We start from the raw sequence: 14877 nt of genomic DNA, 5'->3' as shown, positions 1-14877 counted from the left end.
TAAAATAATAATAATAGTACTAGTAATAATAATAATAATAATAATAATAATAATAATAATAATAATAATAATAATAATAATAATAATGTCACAATCCCGGTTATCTTTCCAAGAAAGTGGACGTTACAATGATCCCAGAAAGTTTTAAATGTCTGGATTTTTAAATGTCTCGAATACCTACCCGACTTATCCAAAATCGTCAGTTATTAAATCCTCTCACAAAATCCTTACCTCGGCACAGCACGCCAGGAATCATCTCAATGCCAGATCAGTGTTAGGGTAGAAAACACAATTATTCTATAAGGTAAGGGTTTTGTGAGAGGATTTAATAGCTGACGATTTTGGATAGGTCGGGTAGGTATCCGAGACCTTTAAAAATCCAGACCTTTTAAAAATTTATTCCCTAATTTCCTTTAATGTGTATTACCTCAATTTATTTGTAAGTTAACATAATTAAATATATATATATATATATATATATATATATATATATATATATATATATATATATATATATATATATATATATATATATATATATATATATATATATATATATATATATATATATATATATATATATATATATAATAATCTTAACTTACAAATAAATTGAGGTAATACACATTAAAAAATTAAGGAATAAATTTCTGCCCTAGACCAACACACTCAGTTACACACCCACACTCAGTTACACCCATACTCAGTTATAATATGTTCAGGCACCTCCACTTCCCCATTTGTTGAATGAGGGACTGCTGCCAGAGTGGTGGCCTCTGTCATCCCTACCAGAGGACTATCTACCAGATATCTGAAGTTTAGGGATGACTCTACCTCTGGCCAGGTCATTCCCGACCAACATATCCACTCCATCTACAGGCAGTGTCTCCTTCACTCCAACCGTCACCTCTCCAGTGATGTATCCACAGTCCAGTCAAACTTTGTGCAGGGAATACTGAACTTGCCTCCTGTGCTCTTGCATGAGACCTCTCTGCCAGTGCTGGTCTCCTCAGTCCATGGGAGTACACTATTTAAGATTAGGCTCTGATTAGCTCCTGTATCTCGAAGGATTCTAATCACCTTTTCAGAGCTTCCTTCCACTTTCACTGTGCCTTCACTGGGAAAATACTTAAAATCCTCATCCTTCTGTGACTCCCCTAGTATCTGTGCATTCATATTCTCCACATACTTCACCAGGTCCTTTTTTGGACGGCCACTGCTCCCACTGGCTTTGGCCTTCCCTTCAGACACTGGTACTTCCTATGCCCACTTCCCCCACATCCGAGGCACTTAACTGCACCTTCATTCTTCTAGTAGTAGGTAGTGCTTCCCTATCCAATCCTGTGTGGCATACACCTCAGGTTGTAGTTGTGTGGCAGAGGCATGTTGTAATTGTGGGAAAAATTATAGTTGTTAGGGTAGGGGCGGGTTTGGTCTGTAGTATGATCTTAACCTCATCTAGTGGTCATTCCTACATCTCTGATGACCATCACTTTTGCTGAAGAAGGACATTCTCCCTCCATGGTATTCACCTCTACTCAGTCCATGAGCTTCAAAATAATTGTATGTTCCTTAAACCTCATAAGACATCACCACCACCGCCACAGTTTACCTATAACACCACAACACCATCCCCAAAGGCACCAATAACGCTACAACAACACCATAACCCCAACCATAAAATGGCTGCCTCCTACCCCGATGCTATCCCCTCAGCGTTACATCACCAACACAACCCACCAACCAAATTTCAGCGAACTAGAGCTCTTGGTACCACAAGACTCGCCAACTTGATCCTGGATATAAGGGTTATACCATCACATCGCCAGTACCTCCACTACCCCACTTAATCACCACGACACCACCCAAATTTACCCCGTGAGAACGCTGCCCCTTTTTCTCCCTCTGGGCTCCTATGCGTCTTGAAATTCTGTTGACTCAGATATGAAAGGCAGACACATATCACCTCTCAATTCAGCACATTTCACCTCAAATACACTTTTTCCCTTACATATACATACATATAAAGAGCTTAAATTATGAAGAAAATAATACTACTTGATATAAAATAAGCGTTATACTTACTTATAACTTAGAATAAAGAAAGATATGCACAGAAGAAAAACGTACCATGGGGGACACTAAGAAAACGTATTCCTTTTCAGGGTAAACTCGGCAAATAACATGACAAATTATAATAATAACAATGACAATAATAATTATAATAATAATAATAATAATAATAATAATAATAATAATAATAATAATAATAATAATAAGTATAAAGAAAGAAAAAAAAGAAAGAAGACAACGATAAATTATCAATCTGGATGGTGCAGTCTTAAGGGTCTTAAGTTCATAATGAAAGCCATGCAGAGTGTATAACTATAGCATGCTTCCCGATAAATACTCTACTTAAGAAGTGCACGTTTTGAGAACATTTTCTAAAGCCAGCCTCCTGTAAAACTTTTTTTTTTTTTTTTACCTTAATCTATAGCTTACTAATGCACGCCATGGAAAACTCACCTGTTGGCCTGCAAGCACCTGGTAGTTATTGTCAGTTTGGGTTGAGGGGTTTCCTGCCACCCTGGCCACCATCACCGCCACCAGCACTAGCCATTGGTGCCATGTCCATGCCATGGCCTCCATCCCTGTAGCACATGTAATACCAACTGTATGTTGCTCCTGCTATGATGATGATGATGATGATGATGATAATAATTAATAAAAAAAAATAATAATAACAATGATAATAATAATAATAAAAATAATAAATAATAATAATAATAATAATAATGATAATAATAATAATAACAATAACAACAACAACAATAAAAACAGCAACAACAACAATTTATCTATTTACGTAGTACATGATCCAGAGGTTCCCAAAACTGGGGTTGGGGAGAAGACCCTAGGGGCTCTGTGACACAATGAAAGAAATTAATATTTTCAACTCTCCAGAAGAATAAAAAAAAAAAAAAATAAAAAATAAAAAAAAAAAAAAAAATATATATATATATATATATATATATATATATATATATATATATATATATATATATATATATATATATATATATATATATATATATATATATATATATATATTATACAAACACAATAAAAAAATATATCACAAATTCTCTATCATCGTCGATATTTCGTTGTGCTAACAGCGAACTTGGCTATCTTCATTAATATCATTATTTATGATATGATATATCATAAGCTTATTTTCAAATTAGTTACAACGGAGCAATTCCCATCCGTCACTCTCGTGAGTTTCGTGACTTGTCTTGTCCCCGGTCCAGTAGAATCTCACTGGTCCATCTGTTGCTATGCATTGTACGTAAATGTCATTGGCTATGTTGCTGTAAAAGGAGAAAAAGTGGCACTAGACATGATATGACTAACTGACTGATTTGTGTTTAATTACATGCTTTTTTGTATGAAAGTATTTTGTTTATTTTGGTTTCCGATGGTGACAGTAAATACTGTAATTATCTATATGTACTATCTATTAAGTCGGTTTGTAGCAGATTAACTTTGTATTAAATTTAAAACAATTAAAAATATTGAAAATACTTTTTATTTACTTATACTTTGTGCAAGAATAAGTAAATATTAGATGTACTACATTGTACTAGGTAGTACTGGGTATCCCGGTACGATAGTGATAACTTTTGTTCAGTTGGGGGTCCTCGGTTGAGACTGGTCATATTTGGGGATCCTTAGTATGATCAAGTTTGGGAATCTCTTGTCAACAATTCATAATTCACAGAGTGGCCGAGACAGAATCACACCATCATGCGCACCTCATTCACACTCTACACCTACCTGACTACTGGTGTAAACAGAGTCTTGTGGAATGCTCTATTACACCCCAGAGACCGTATTAACAAAGAATCTTCGAATTATGCTTCGAGTTCTGCTAAAGGTCTTCCGATCATGCGTAACTAAGAGGCAAGCATAAAAGTAAGCACAGCATGTGCAGAATGAAATGCTGACAGTGCAAAATTGTAAAATCTTACATTTCTTAATTTTTCTAATTTGCATTTCCCCCTCTGTCTCCGTGCCTTGCCTTGCCTCTCCTCTGATCCCTGTGTACGCTGGTCACCGACTAGCGTGGGAACAGAAACACACAAGAGGTCCCACTCAGCTGCAGGAAGGGGATGTACAGGGGAGGGACAGGAGGATGACTCACCATGCCTCGCCCTGTCCCTCACACATTGCGAACAGCAATGGCACTTTACTAATTTTGCTTGTTACACTTCCCTGAAGGGGCTAGTGGCAATTTAATTATGGCATGATGTTCATTACTTTCTAATCTTTCAAACAATAACACTCCCAACTTGGTGCTTTTCAAAAGGAGAGTGGTGGGGAGATAAAGACAACTAGGGCAGCCTACTCAGCAAGGGGGGGGCCTCCGTCCCTCTGGACTCTAGCTTCGTCCCACCCCCTCTCACCTTGCTTTGCACATCTATCTAACAATTTACGTAGTACATAACAATATATATATATATATATATATATATATATATATATATATATATATATATATATATATATATATATATATATATATATATATATATATATATATATATATATATATATATATATATATATATATATCCCACCCTTAGAGATACAGTAATATGCCTTCCCTAGACAAGGCTTCTCCCGACTCACAAAGCACCATGTCTACACTCTACGATATCCAACTGGCTGCTAATAAAAGCACGCACTCATGCCGCCGAATTCCCAGGCCAGTTACCTATTTAGTTTTAGGGAAATAACTTCAGAATGTAAACTTAAAACTCAGGATAGATAGTAAAATTTTCTTTTATGTATTAGTCATTACACCTGTGATACACAACATTTTGATGTAACACCCACATTGAACTTAGGATAAACTTCTGGTCACACTCAATTCAAGTTTTGTATATTATTCATTTATTTAATTTCATGAACTAATTAGGGTCATTGTCACTTTTCTAGTATAGGGGTCCCACAATTCCAAGGTAACAGAATAATCATTTAGATAAACCATTGTATATTCAGAGAAAGATTGATATGAAGCCTTTTTGTATAAATACTTACATCAGATAAAAACTTATCTTTTGTCATGGGATTTTCCGGTGCCTTATAGAACCCTGGATAATTAATAAGAACAATACTACCATACCACACAGAGATAAGTGTATTAGGCATAAACAAATGGGTGGGAGCAGCTACCTTTAATTTTATCAACCAAACAAACTAGTCAAAAAACAAACAAAATACACAAAACATTAACAAAATTACCATCCAACTTAATAACAATAAAAACTGGACTTTAATATAAAAAGAACTGTAAATACAAATCAACCCCACCAAAAAATAAATAAATAAATAAATAAATAAATAAAAAAATAAAAAATACATGACATAAAGAGTTGGGCAGCATTATAAGACAGTAACAATATTTTGTATAGCCACCAGAGAGGAGGAATGAGGTTTGAAGCTCCACTTTGTTGTGCCATCCTCAGTTAAGAAAGCACGTGTGCAGATAACAGGTAGAAGCCCGATTTTGGACCTTTTTGGAGTCGGGAGCAGTTGTGGCAGTTTAGATAGGAAGGTATGGTCACGTTTGCTGAGTGTTGCTGCGTTGGTCGGGCTGGCAAGCCTGATTACTAGTGGCGGGCAAGAACCGACAACTCAAGTAATCAAGAAATCGGTTCCTTGGGTGGGCGGAACTGTCGGAACCGGTTCTTAAACCGGTTCCGTGGGGAATCAATAGAGCGCGGTTACTGAATACCAGGGGCCATGTTAAAACTTCTGAGTTCGTCTCAGCTTTCTGCTTAGACTTGTGCTTATCTCTTAAGCAGTCTTAAAATTGTGCTGAGACGAACCTTTAATTCTCAGTATGAGATGGTGAAAGAGCAAAACAATAAAATTTTATTTCTCAATTTCGAGTTAATAGTGCAATATTTTCACATTTTTGGATTGAATAACGAAAAAATTTTAATTTATCATCCATTTTGTAAGGATATGAGTGCATAAATTTGTGTTTATTAATAAGCAAATTAGATCCCACGCAAGGCGCGTATTTTGTCTGTACTTACATCCTTGAGCCAGTGTTGTCCCGCCACTCCCACTCAGCAGCGCTTCCTTTCCTTCCTTTTTTCTTTAGAGGAGATGATGACCCCTAAGGCCGAAAAGGCCAATAGAGGAAGCCCAGCTTAACCAATGGCGAGATTTTCCTTCTTGGTCCAGTCAGTATATGAGGAAAGAAGTGGCCTGAAAGGTTTCACTCATTCAGCGGCACAAAAAAAGCTGCATGGGGCTCTATTGCTAAGAAGCTAAATGAGACACTCTAGCAACAGGACACATGAAGGTCCAAGGTCATCACTGCTGCAGAACTGCATTACCCATTGGCTAAATAATGCTGTAATTATTACTTTAATTACTAGCATCAGTGCATCATTCATTCCTATGGGGCTCTCCAAGGTATCTCCCGCCAAATATGTCACAAACAACACTTTTGCAGTTTTATTCTATATATGTCCAACAGTTCAGTCACTCAGGTCATCGAGAAATCCTTAAGGGGCTGACAATTCTTGAGGTGGTGGGCTCGGGATCGACGGGAGGCCACCTTTGTTTGGTTAACTTAGTCTTAGTGTAACTTTTAAAAGTTAAGCAGACTCCAGACCTGTCTTAAATTTAAGACCTAGACAAAGAACAACTTGGGAAGTTAAGCACAACTCTAAGCATAAGAGTTGGGCTGAGTCAAACCTCTATAGTTAAGAATCTTTGTTAATGCGGCCTTAGAGTCTCGGAACCGACAGCGCTATATATATATATATATATATATATATATATATATATATATATATATATATATATATATATATATATATATATATATATATATATATATATATATATATATATATATATATATATATATATATATATATATATATATATATCCTATGTTATAACGTCATAGAATATCTACCAAAGTACAAAAAAAAAAAAAAAAAAAAGCTTATGGCAACACTAAATAAGTGCCTACTATTGGCTAACATGAATGAAATATTTCATATTATTCGGGCAATTTCTTTGAATGGCGGACACAGGGACACTTATTTATATTTTTATTGTATTACACTACTTGGTTCATTGGTAGATATAATTTGCAAGACTTCCTAAATAATGTTAATGATTACATACATATTTTAAACACTACATAAATGTTTGAGTTGTAACTCGTGTGTATCAGTACTCATTTAGAACTGTTAAGGCAGAATTGGTTCCAAGACTTTAAATCGGTTCCTAAAGGTTCCTGGCGGAACCAGTTCCAGAAATGATAACAGATGTTACTATTACTAGTCTGATTCCTCCTTCCTGCAGGAATTGCAAGAGTGTTGTAGTTGATATGGACATTATGGCGCAGCATAGTGAGGCAGTGTTGAGTGAGGTTTCCGGTGATGATGTGTTACTTGCAGAAGAGAGAATTAAGTAATAGCATTGTTGTGCCTGACAGTGAGAAAGTCTTGGTCGTGTCGCATCCCATAATCACCCTTTTATTTGCTAAGAGCAGGTATGTGACTCCTCTTATTTTTGCCGTAGCAGTAGAGGGAGTCTATATATATATATATATATATATATATATATATATATATATATATATATATATATATATATATATATATATATATATATGTATATATATATATTACGAATCCTGGGGCCCCCTGTCACTGTCAGCCTTCCACAGCACTTCCACTCCTGCGTAGCAAACCTGGTTGGACCTCACGTCAACACACCAGCCTCACAGCCGCGTCTCCAGGGCCCATATTTATAAAACTTTCTTATGTGAGACATAAGTCATCATCTAATCTCGCCATTGTTATGGTGCGACATAGGCGGTAGAGGTATGACTTGGCTACCCCATGTCGCTAGCTCGACTTAGCACAGTGCTGCCAACCGCAACAGAGGGTTGAAATTTATGTACTGTTAATCCTGTTATCCCCGTATTAATTTAGAGTTTTATAGCAACAATAAGTGCTTATTATTGTTAGGCGTTAAGAAATTGTTCTGTTGTTTAGAATATGAAGAGGGATAACACCTTAATTATGGTTTCTGAATGAGTGTTGATTACAGCTTCAGTATATGTGTTGACCACTGCGTCGAAATGAGAATCGACCACTGAATGAGAGTTGACCTCTGCCATTTCCCTGCACTATGAGGGCAGTTGTGTTCTAGAAATGTTAAGGGCTGGATTCCTGTGGACAACAGTTTATCCTAAGTATTGTACTTTTATTGTACTGAAACTGTACAAAAGGATAATTGAGAGGAGAGTAAGGGGAGAAACACGGGTGGGAGACGAACAATTTGGATTTATGCCGGGGAGAAGTACTACCGATGCAATCTTTGCGCTAAGACAACTACTGGAGAGGTATGGGGAGAAGCAAAGAGAGTTACACCTTATTTTTATTGATTTTGTAAAAGCTTATGATAGAGTACCACGCCAGGAAGTTTGGGCTAGTATGAGAAGGAAAGGAACATCAGAGAAATATGTACCACGCCAGGAAGTTTGGGCTAGTATGAGAAGGAAAGGAACATCAGAGAAGTATGTGAGAGTGATCCAGGACATGTACGAAGGCTCAAGGACGAAGGTAAGGAGCAGTGTGGGAACAACAGAGGAGTTCTGTGTGAGAGTGGGTCTGCACCAGGGATCTTCTCTGAGCTCATATCTGTTCAACCTACTCATGGATGATAGTGTTCAAAATATAAAGGAGGAGGCACCGTGGACCATGTTGTTCGCGGATGACATCGTCTTGGTGGATGAAAGTAGAGATGCAGTAGAGAGAAAGTTGGAGAGATGGCGAGGAACATTGCAAGGGAGAGGTTTGAGAATTAGCAGGGAGAAGACGGAGTATCTGAATTTTAATGGTCGACAGGAGAACGATGTATGGATGCAAGATATGAAGTTAAAGGGTGTCTGCGGCGCTGCCAAATCCTGTACTGGACAATTATTAGATTAAAGCCTATGTGTCGCTAATAACCTCGCTCCCCATACACCACTCTCCCCTCTATCTCTCTTTGCATATACAATATACATTTCACGCAAATTTGCAAATTTACTTCTATCAGAGATCTATACTTGCCTATGAATCATCAGAATTTGAGAAAAAAATCTACCTGTCAGTTAGTCAAGCTGCTCTCTCTCTCTCTCTCTCTCTCTCTCTCTCTCTCTCTCTCTCTCTCTCTCTCTCTCTCTCTCTCTCTCTCTCTCTCTCTCTCTCTCTCTCTCCATTGTGAATTTCGTTTAAATGTGATAGGTCTCCTTTTAGATATGACATTTCCCTTAAATTATGATGTTATATTTTTATTCTTTAGTTATGACTTTTTTCCACACCACCATCGAGGTTAAAGTCAAGGCACATTAATGGCTTTCGCTGTTCGGGCAACAGCTCTTGAAGGGTCAAGCAATGACCCCTTATCAGCCTTTTCTTCCAAAAAAATATTTATTTACTGAGTAAGCTCTTTTTCTTGGTTGTGGAGGTGATGAGAGAGAGTGGGAGAGGTAGCTCCCACCCTGGCTGGCGGCACGAGAGGAAGTGACCATGGATTAACACGGTCACTCTGACCGTGTGACCTCACTCGGTCACCCATGGAGACGTGACAATACCTGGAGAAAAAGTTGCCAAGTATTGTGGTGTTTGCAAAAAAACAATGCAAGTTTCATTAAAAAAAAAAAAAAAAAATTACACTAACTTGTCTTTTTAGAGCATCACGGTGTATATATAGTACAACACCATCTAATTTAGAGGTAGGAAGTACCTGATATGAGGTGTGTCTTGGTATAAGTGTGGCAGTGCCTCAGGCTGGGAAGTCCCTGGAAAGGACAACACCTAAACGCTCAATTCAAAATGGTCAGACGACAGTTTCGGAGCTACAGCTGGCCATCATCACAGGGGAGTGCACATACTCGCATAGACTTTGGAAAAATGCTGGCTTGGCTGGGAGAGAAAGAGGTCTTGTCACGTGGACACAACATTTATTCTTCTCACAGTCACAATACATAGTTATAAGGCACAATACTTGGCTTCCCTAGCTTCACAATCACTCGCAGGTACCAAAGTCTAGCACACTGTTCCCCTAATTGGGTGTGTAACGCAACACACGCACCACAAGGCGGAGACAAAGGGCTGAGGTAGGAAGGGGGCAGTGCACGTCACTCTCGTACTTAGTCCAGGCTCCAACTAAGGTCCGGTTTACATTACTCCGTTTTTACAGATTCCGTTTCCGTACATAGTCCAACAATAACGTCAACACCATTTCCACTTGAGCGACTGTAGTGGAAACCGAGCTCCGTTTCTGCCTCCACTTGAATGGACGCCATTGAGTGGAAGAGATGAACTAAGTTTAACTTTGTATGGAGAGACAGGCACGTACTGATATTTTGAATGTTCTAGTTATGATACTGAAATACATGAAAAAAAAAAAAAACGTTATTGAATTAAAGATTTGTAATGTAATAATGTTATATTGTAAATTAAACATTTTTACTCCGTGGAAAAAGAGGAGTGACTGGGGTCCCAGTGTGAGGTGCGGCAACACCGCAAAGCATGTATGTATAAGTCTCAACAACTACTATTACTATTATATATGTATATTTCACTATTTCGTATATTCATCCCACGTGTACCATGGCCAGCCAGTCCTTTCTCTACCTCTCAAGGGAATTTCACACCCACTTCCAGTCCTTTGGAATAACACCTGCGTACATATGTTCGTCTTCCTTCCTATTCATTTCTCTTCTTTCTCTTTCTCACACCCACTTCCAGTCCTTAGCGATAACGCCTGCGTTCGTCCCCCTTTCTTTACCTCTCAAGGTAATTTCACACCCACTTCCAATCCTTATGGATAACTATCTGCGATCCACTTAGCTTAGATAAATACAGCCCGCATGGTAGTGAGCTCTCAGTTCATTTGGGAGTTCAGTCCAGAGAAAGTTCAGTCCCAGTCAAAGTCGGAGTCAGTCACCAGTCACGAGCAGTCAGTCTTGGCCTCTCACTCAGTTCTGCTCAGTCACAGTCAGTCTTGAGAGATGCTGCTCAGTCATTACTCATATCACTTCAGAGAGAGAGAGAGAGAGAGAGAGAGAGAGAGAGAGAGAGAGAGAGAGAGAACAATCAATCATCACGTTACAATTTCGTCACAAATCCAGTGTGTACAAACTATCTACTATTAAATCAATAAGAACTCTCATTGTGTCTTTTATTCGCACATATCAACATATCAACCAACTGCCCACGACCTCCAAGCTACCACAATCACCACCACACTACGGTCCTCCACGCTACCAACACACTAAGCATCATCAATTGACTGGGCAAGTAACAATCCTCAAATCTGATATAGAGGTGACAATCAACTCTGATACAGTGGTGGCGCACAACTTAGAACATGTAAACACAAGCACATGGATGAACTGGACAGATTTCAGCCCAGCAAATTGCAGAAACGCAACAAACCTCACTTAGCAGGTATGGTAATGACAGTGTATTAATAACTGACAACCAGACAACCGGAAAACACTTGTATAGCTTGCCTCTCCACCATACCGTGCATTGATACAGCAGACACCACTGCCCCCACTGTGCCTTGTAGGATTCACTAGCGAGTAGTTACTTATATTTCTTTCCTGTGCAATAAATATCACTCTTCACCTCACGGGCCTCTCTTCGTCAGCTGTGAGCAGCAAGGTGGCAATAAGTATATAGATTCCTTGTCAAGGAGGTCTCTTTGCGCTGCCATGCATTGACAAACATGGATATGGACACGACAGCCAACTCCACCGCTCAGTCCGGACTCCGTTTTTGTGACGTCATTGCTGAACGGTGAACGGAGACGGAATCCGTAAAAACAGACTAGTGTGAACCGGCCCTAACTCTACCATTTTATAACTTATAATTTTTTTTTTTTTATATTCCTAATATTTGAGATATACTAAATTACTAAATACTGATGGTTTCTGCGAAGTTGAAACTTTGCAATAAGTGAAGAAAGACACTCTGGATGTATTCATGTTCACCTTATATGTGTGTGTGTGTGTGTGTGTGTGTGTGTTTTTGTTGTGTGTATATGTTTTGTTGTGTGTGTGTGTGTGTGTGTGTGTGTGTGTGTGTGTGTGTGTGTGTGTGTGTGTGTGTGTGTGTGTGTTGTGTGTATATGTTTTGATGTGTGTGTGTATATATATATATATATATATATATATATATATATATATATATATATATATATATATATATATATATATATATATATATATATATATATATATATATATTTTTTTTTTTTTTTTTTTTTTTTTTTTTCCTTTTTTTTCAGTATATCTTCGGTTAATTCTCTTCAAATGTTTTGACGGAATACATGAGAATCTGTGGCAATTACACATGCATCTCTGAACACGAACCGACTCCAGAACACAGTTGTCTTGTCTCGAGGAGCGATGCGAGCGCCAACTGATGGAAGTTACTGATGTAGCATGTTGGAAGAAGAAAACCGAGAAGAAAACCAAAACTTACTGAAAAACCTACAATAATAATAATAATAATAATAATAATAATAATAATAATAATAATAATAATAATAATGATTGTTATTATTATTATTATTATTATTATTATTATTATTATTATCAGTTATTATTATTATTATTATTTATTATTATCATGATTAAGAAGAAGAAAGTAAAAAAGAAGTTAATGAAAAATGTCGCATGTTGAACATTTAAAATACTGAGAAAAAAAAAAGTGTAAGGATGCGTTTACACGAATCGAATCGAAGTGATTCAACTCATGAAGAATTATTTGATTCAAGCAATTCTGAATCAGCACCGTTCCCCCTGCGTGAGTCTAAGTCATCACTCAGTAGGACGTAGTATATGCTTTTGCTGAAACAACAGTGTTGCTGTGGCCGAGGCAGCGTAGGAACGTACAGTGAACGCAACAAAGAGGAGTGTGCCGTTGCAAAGGAATATCCCACCTGAATTACCATTACTATTACTACTACTACTACTAGTACTACTACAACCTTGTAGTAGTAGTAGTAGTAGTAGTAGTAGTAGTAGTAGTAGTAGTAGTAATCGTAATGGTAATTCAGGTGGGATATTCCCTTGCAACGGCACACTCCTCTTTGTTGCGTTCACTGTACGTTCCACACCATTTATGAGAGAGCAACACTTACTGCATGAGGAATCAAGGCACTGTTCGAACATTTAACCATCGAAACAACTTCTATAGCTGCTCCATCCAGCTCAACGACATGCTGGGTAAGTTAGGGCCATGCTAAACATCGTAGAAACTCTCCACACACCCTAAAGCGGCTACAGTAGTCAAGAAACACATGAGCCCCATTCTCTCGTACTAAACTGATCACCACGTCCGGAAGCAAGGTGCTTATTCCTCCACTGACTCGCCGTGACTGATGAAAAATGGGTCCGACCTCATGAATGACTGAATCGCCATGACTCAGCATGATCTGAATTCGAATCACTTGGTGTAAACAGTTCCCATTGGAATTAATGTGGTGCCTCAAGACGAATTCATAAGTGTTGATTCTTCATGAATTGAATTTATTCTATTCGCTTGGTGTACACGCAGCCTGAGTTTTGATTTTCAACGAGAATTTCCCCGAACCAAGCGGTCACATCTACCTGTTACGTAGTGGCAGTAATGTTGGCGAGGCGACGATTGGCAGTGGAATGAGCGGACACGTGGTGTATGTGAGAAGTCTGATAAATGTGTTACCTCCCTAGTGAGTTCTCTCCATTCCCCGGTGGCCTTGTTTTCACTGAACAGATGTGCCAGGAACATACGAGAGGGACGTCGTCAAGCCATCAATAGTAATGTGTCAAGGAATGATGATAACAGGAAAAAAAAAAAAAAAACTACCTTGTGATATGTAGTACACTGATGGAAATTGGAAAAGAATCACCATAGTGAGAGAGAGAGAGAGAGAGAGAGAGAGAGAGAGAGAGAGAGAGAGAGAGAGAGAGAGAGAGAGAGAGAGAGAGAGAGAGAGAGAGAGAGAGAGAGAGAGAGAGAGTTTTGTAAAGGAAGAAGAAAGACAAAGATTTTTTAATAATTCTCGTATGTGGAAGAGCAAAAAAAGAGGATAAAAATGGCTTAAAATGAAAGAACACGATAGGGAGGTGGGCGTTAAGGCGATGTCTGCTTCACGAGGCTGATTTGTACCTATGTACGCGACTGTTCTGTTGTCTCCCGGTTTCTTAGGCTTAATTTTTATCTTTATTGTTAATCTTTAAGATCTTAATGATCTTTTAATCTTTCACCGGTCTCTCCTATCAAGATATGGGATAGGTCTAAGTATATAGGTGTGTGTGTGTGTGTGTGTGTGTGTGTGTGTGTATATATATATATATATATATATATATATATATATATATATATATATATATATATATATATATATATATATATATATATATATATATATGTATATATATATATATATATATATATATATATATATATATATATATATATATATATATATATATATATATATATATATATATATATATATAAAACTTAATCACAGACTTTTAACAACAGCACACTAGTAACACGCTTGGAGGTAAGTACATTTCATTCGGTCTACGGTCTATATCACTAAAGAGTACTTCTCTCTCTCTCTGACGAGATTATACTCTACAGCGTTACTGCGTAAGGATTATATGGATATATAATACTTAGACCTAAAGTAATGGAATAAATGCAAACATGAATAAATGAATAACATATATAAATGAGTTCCTTTAGTTGACCAACCCCGTGCCTCAATCTAAGCTCT

At 37.5% G+C, this 14877-nt stretch overlaps 1 protein-coding gene across 2 annotated transcripts in view; it reads right to left on the bottom strand.

Annotated features, from left to right (window-relative positions):
* The window catches only part of LOC135113124 (zinc carboxypeptidase-like), a 34068-nt gene extending 20161 nt beyond the window's left edge, over positions 1-13907 (bottom strand). The window contains exons 1-2 of one of the 2 annotated variants that reach the window (XM_064028189.1): positions 13718-13907; positions 2527-2651 (exon numbers count right to left, since the gene is read on the bottom strand). In XM_064028189.1, the coding sequence (XP_063884259.1) occupies positions 2527-2651; positions 13718-13877 (285 nt within the window). In that variant the 5' untranslated portion in view covers positions 13878-13907. Of the gene's footprint in view, positions 1-2526; positions 2652-4034; positions 4371-13717 lie in introns of those variants that run through there. The other variant, XM_064028198.1, reaches the window with a different exon arrangement.
* Between the last annotated feature and the right edge of the window lie 970 nt (positions 13908-14877).

Source organism: Scylla paramamosain, chromosome 2, assembly GCF_035594125.1.
Source record: "Scylla paramamosain isolate STU-SP2022 chromosome 2, ASM3559412v1, whole genome shotgun sequence".
NCBI lineage: Eukaryota > Metazoa > Arthropoda > Malacostraca > Decapoda > Portunidae > Scylla > Scylla paramamosain.
The sequence above is the reverse complement of the archived record's forward strand: the minus strand, read 5'-3'. Positions and strand labels throughout refer to the sequence as shown.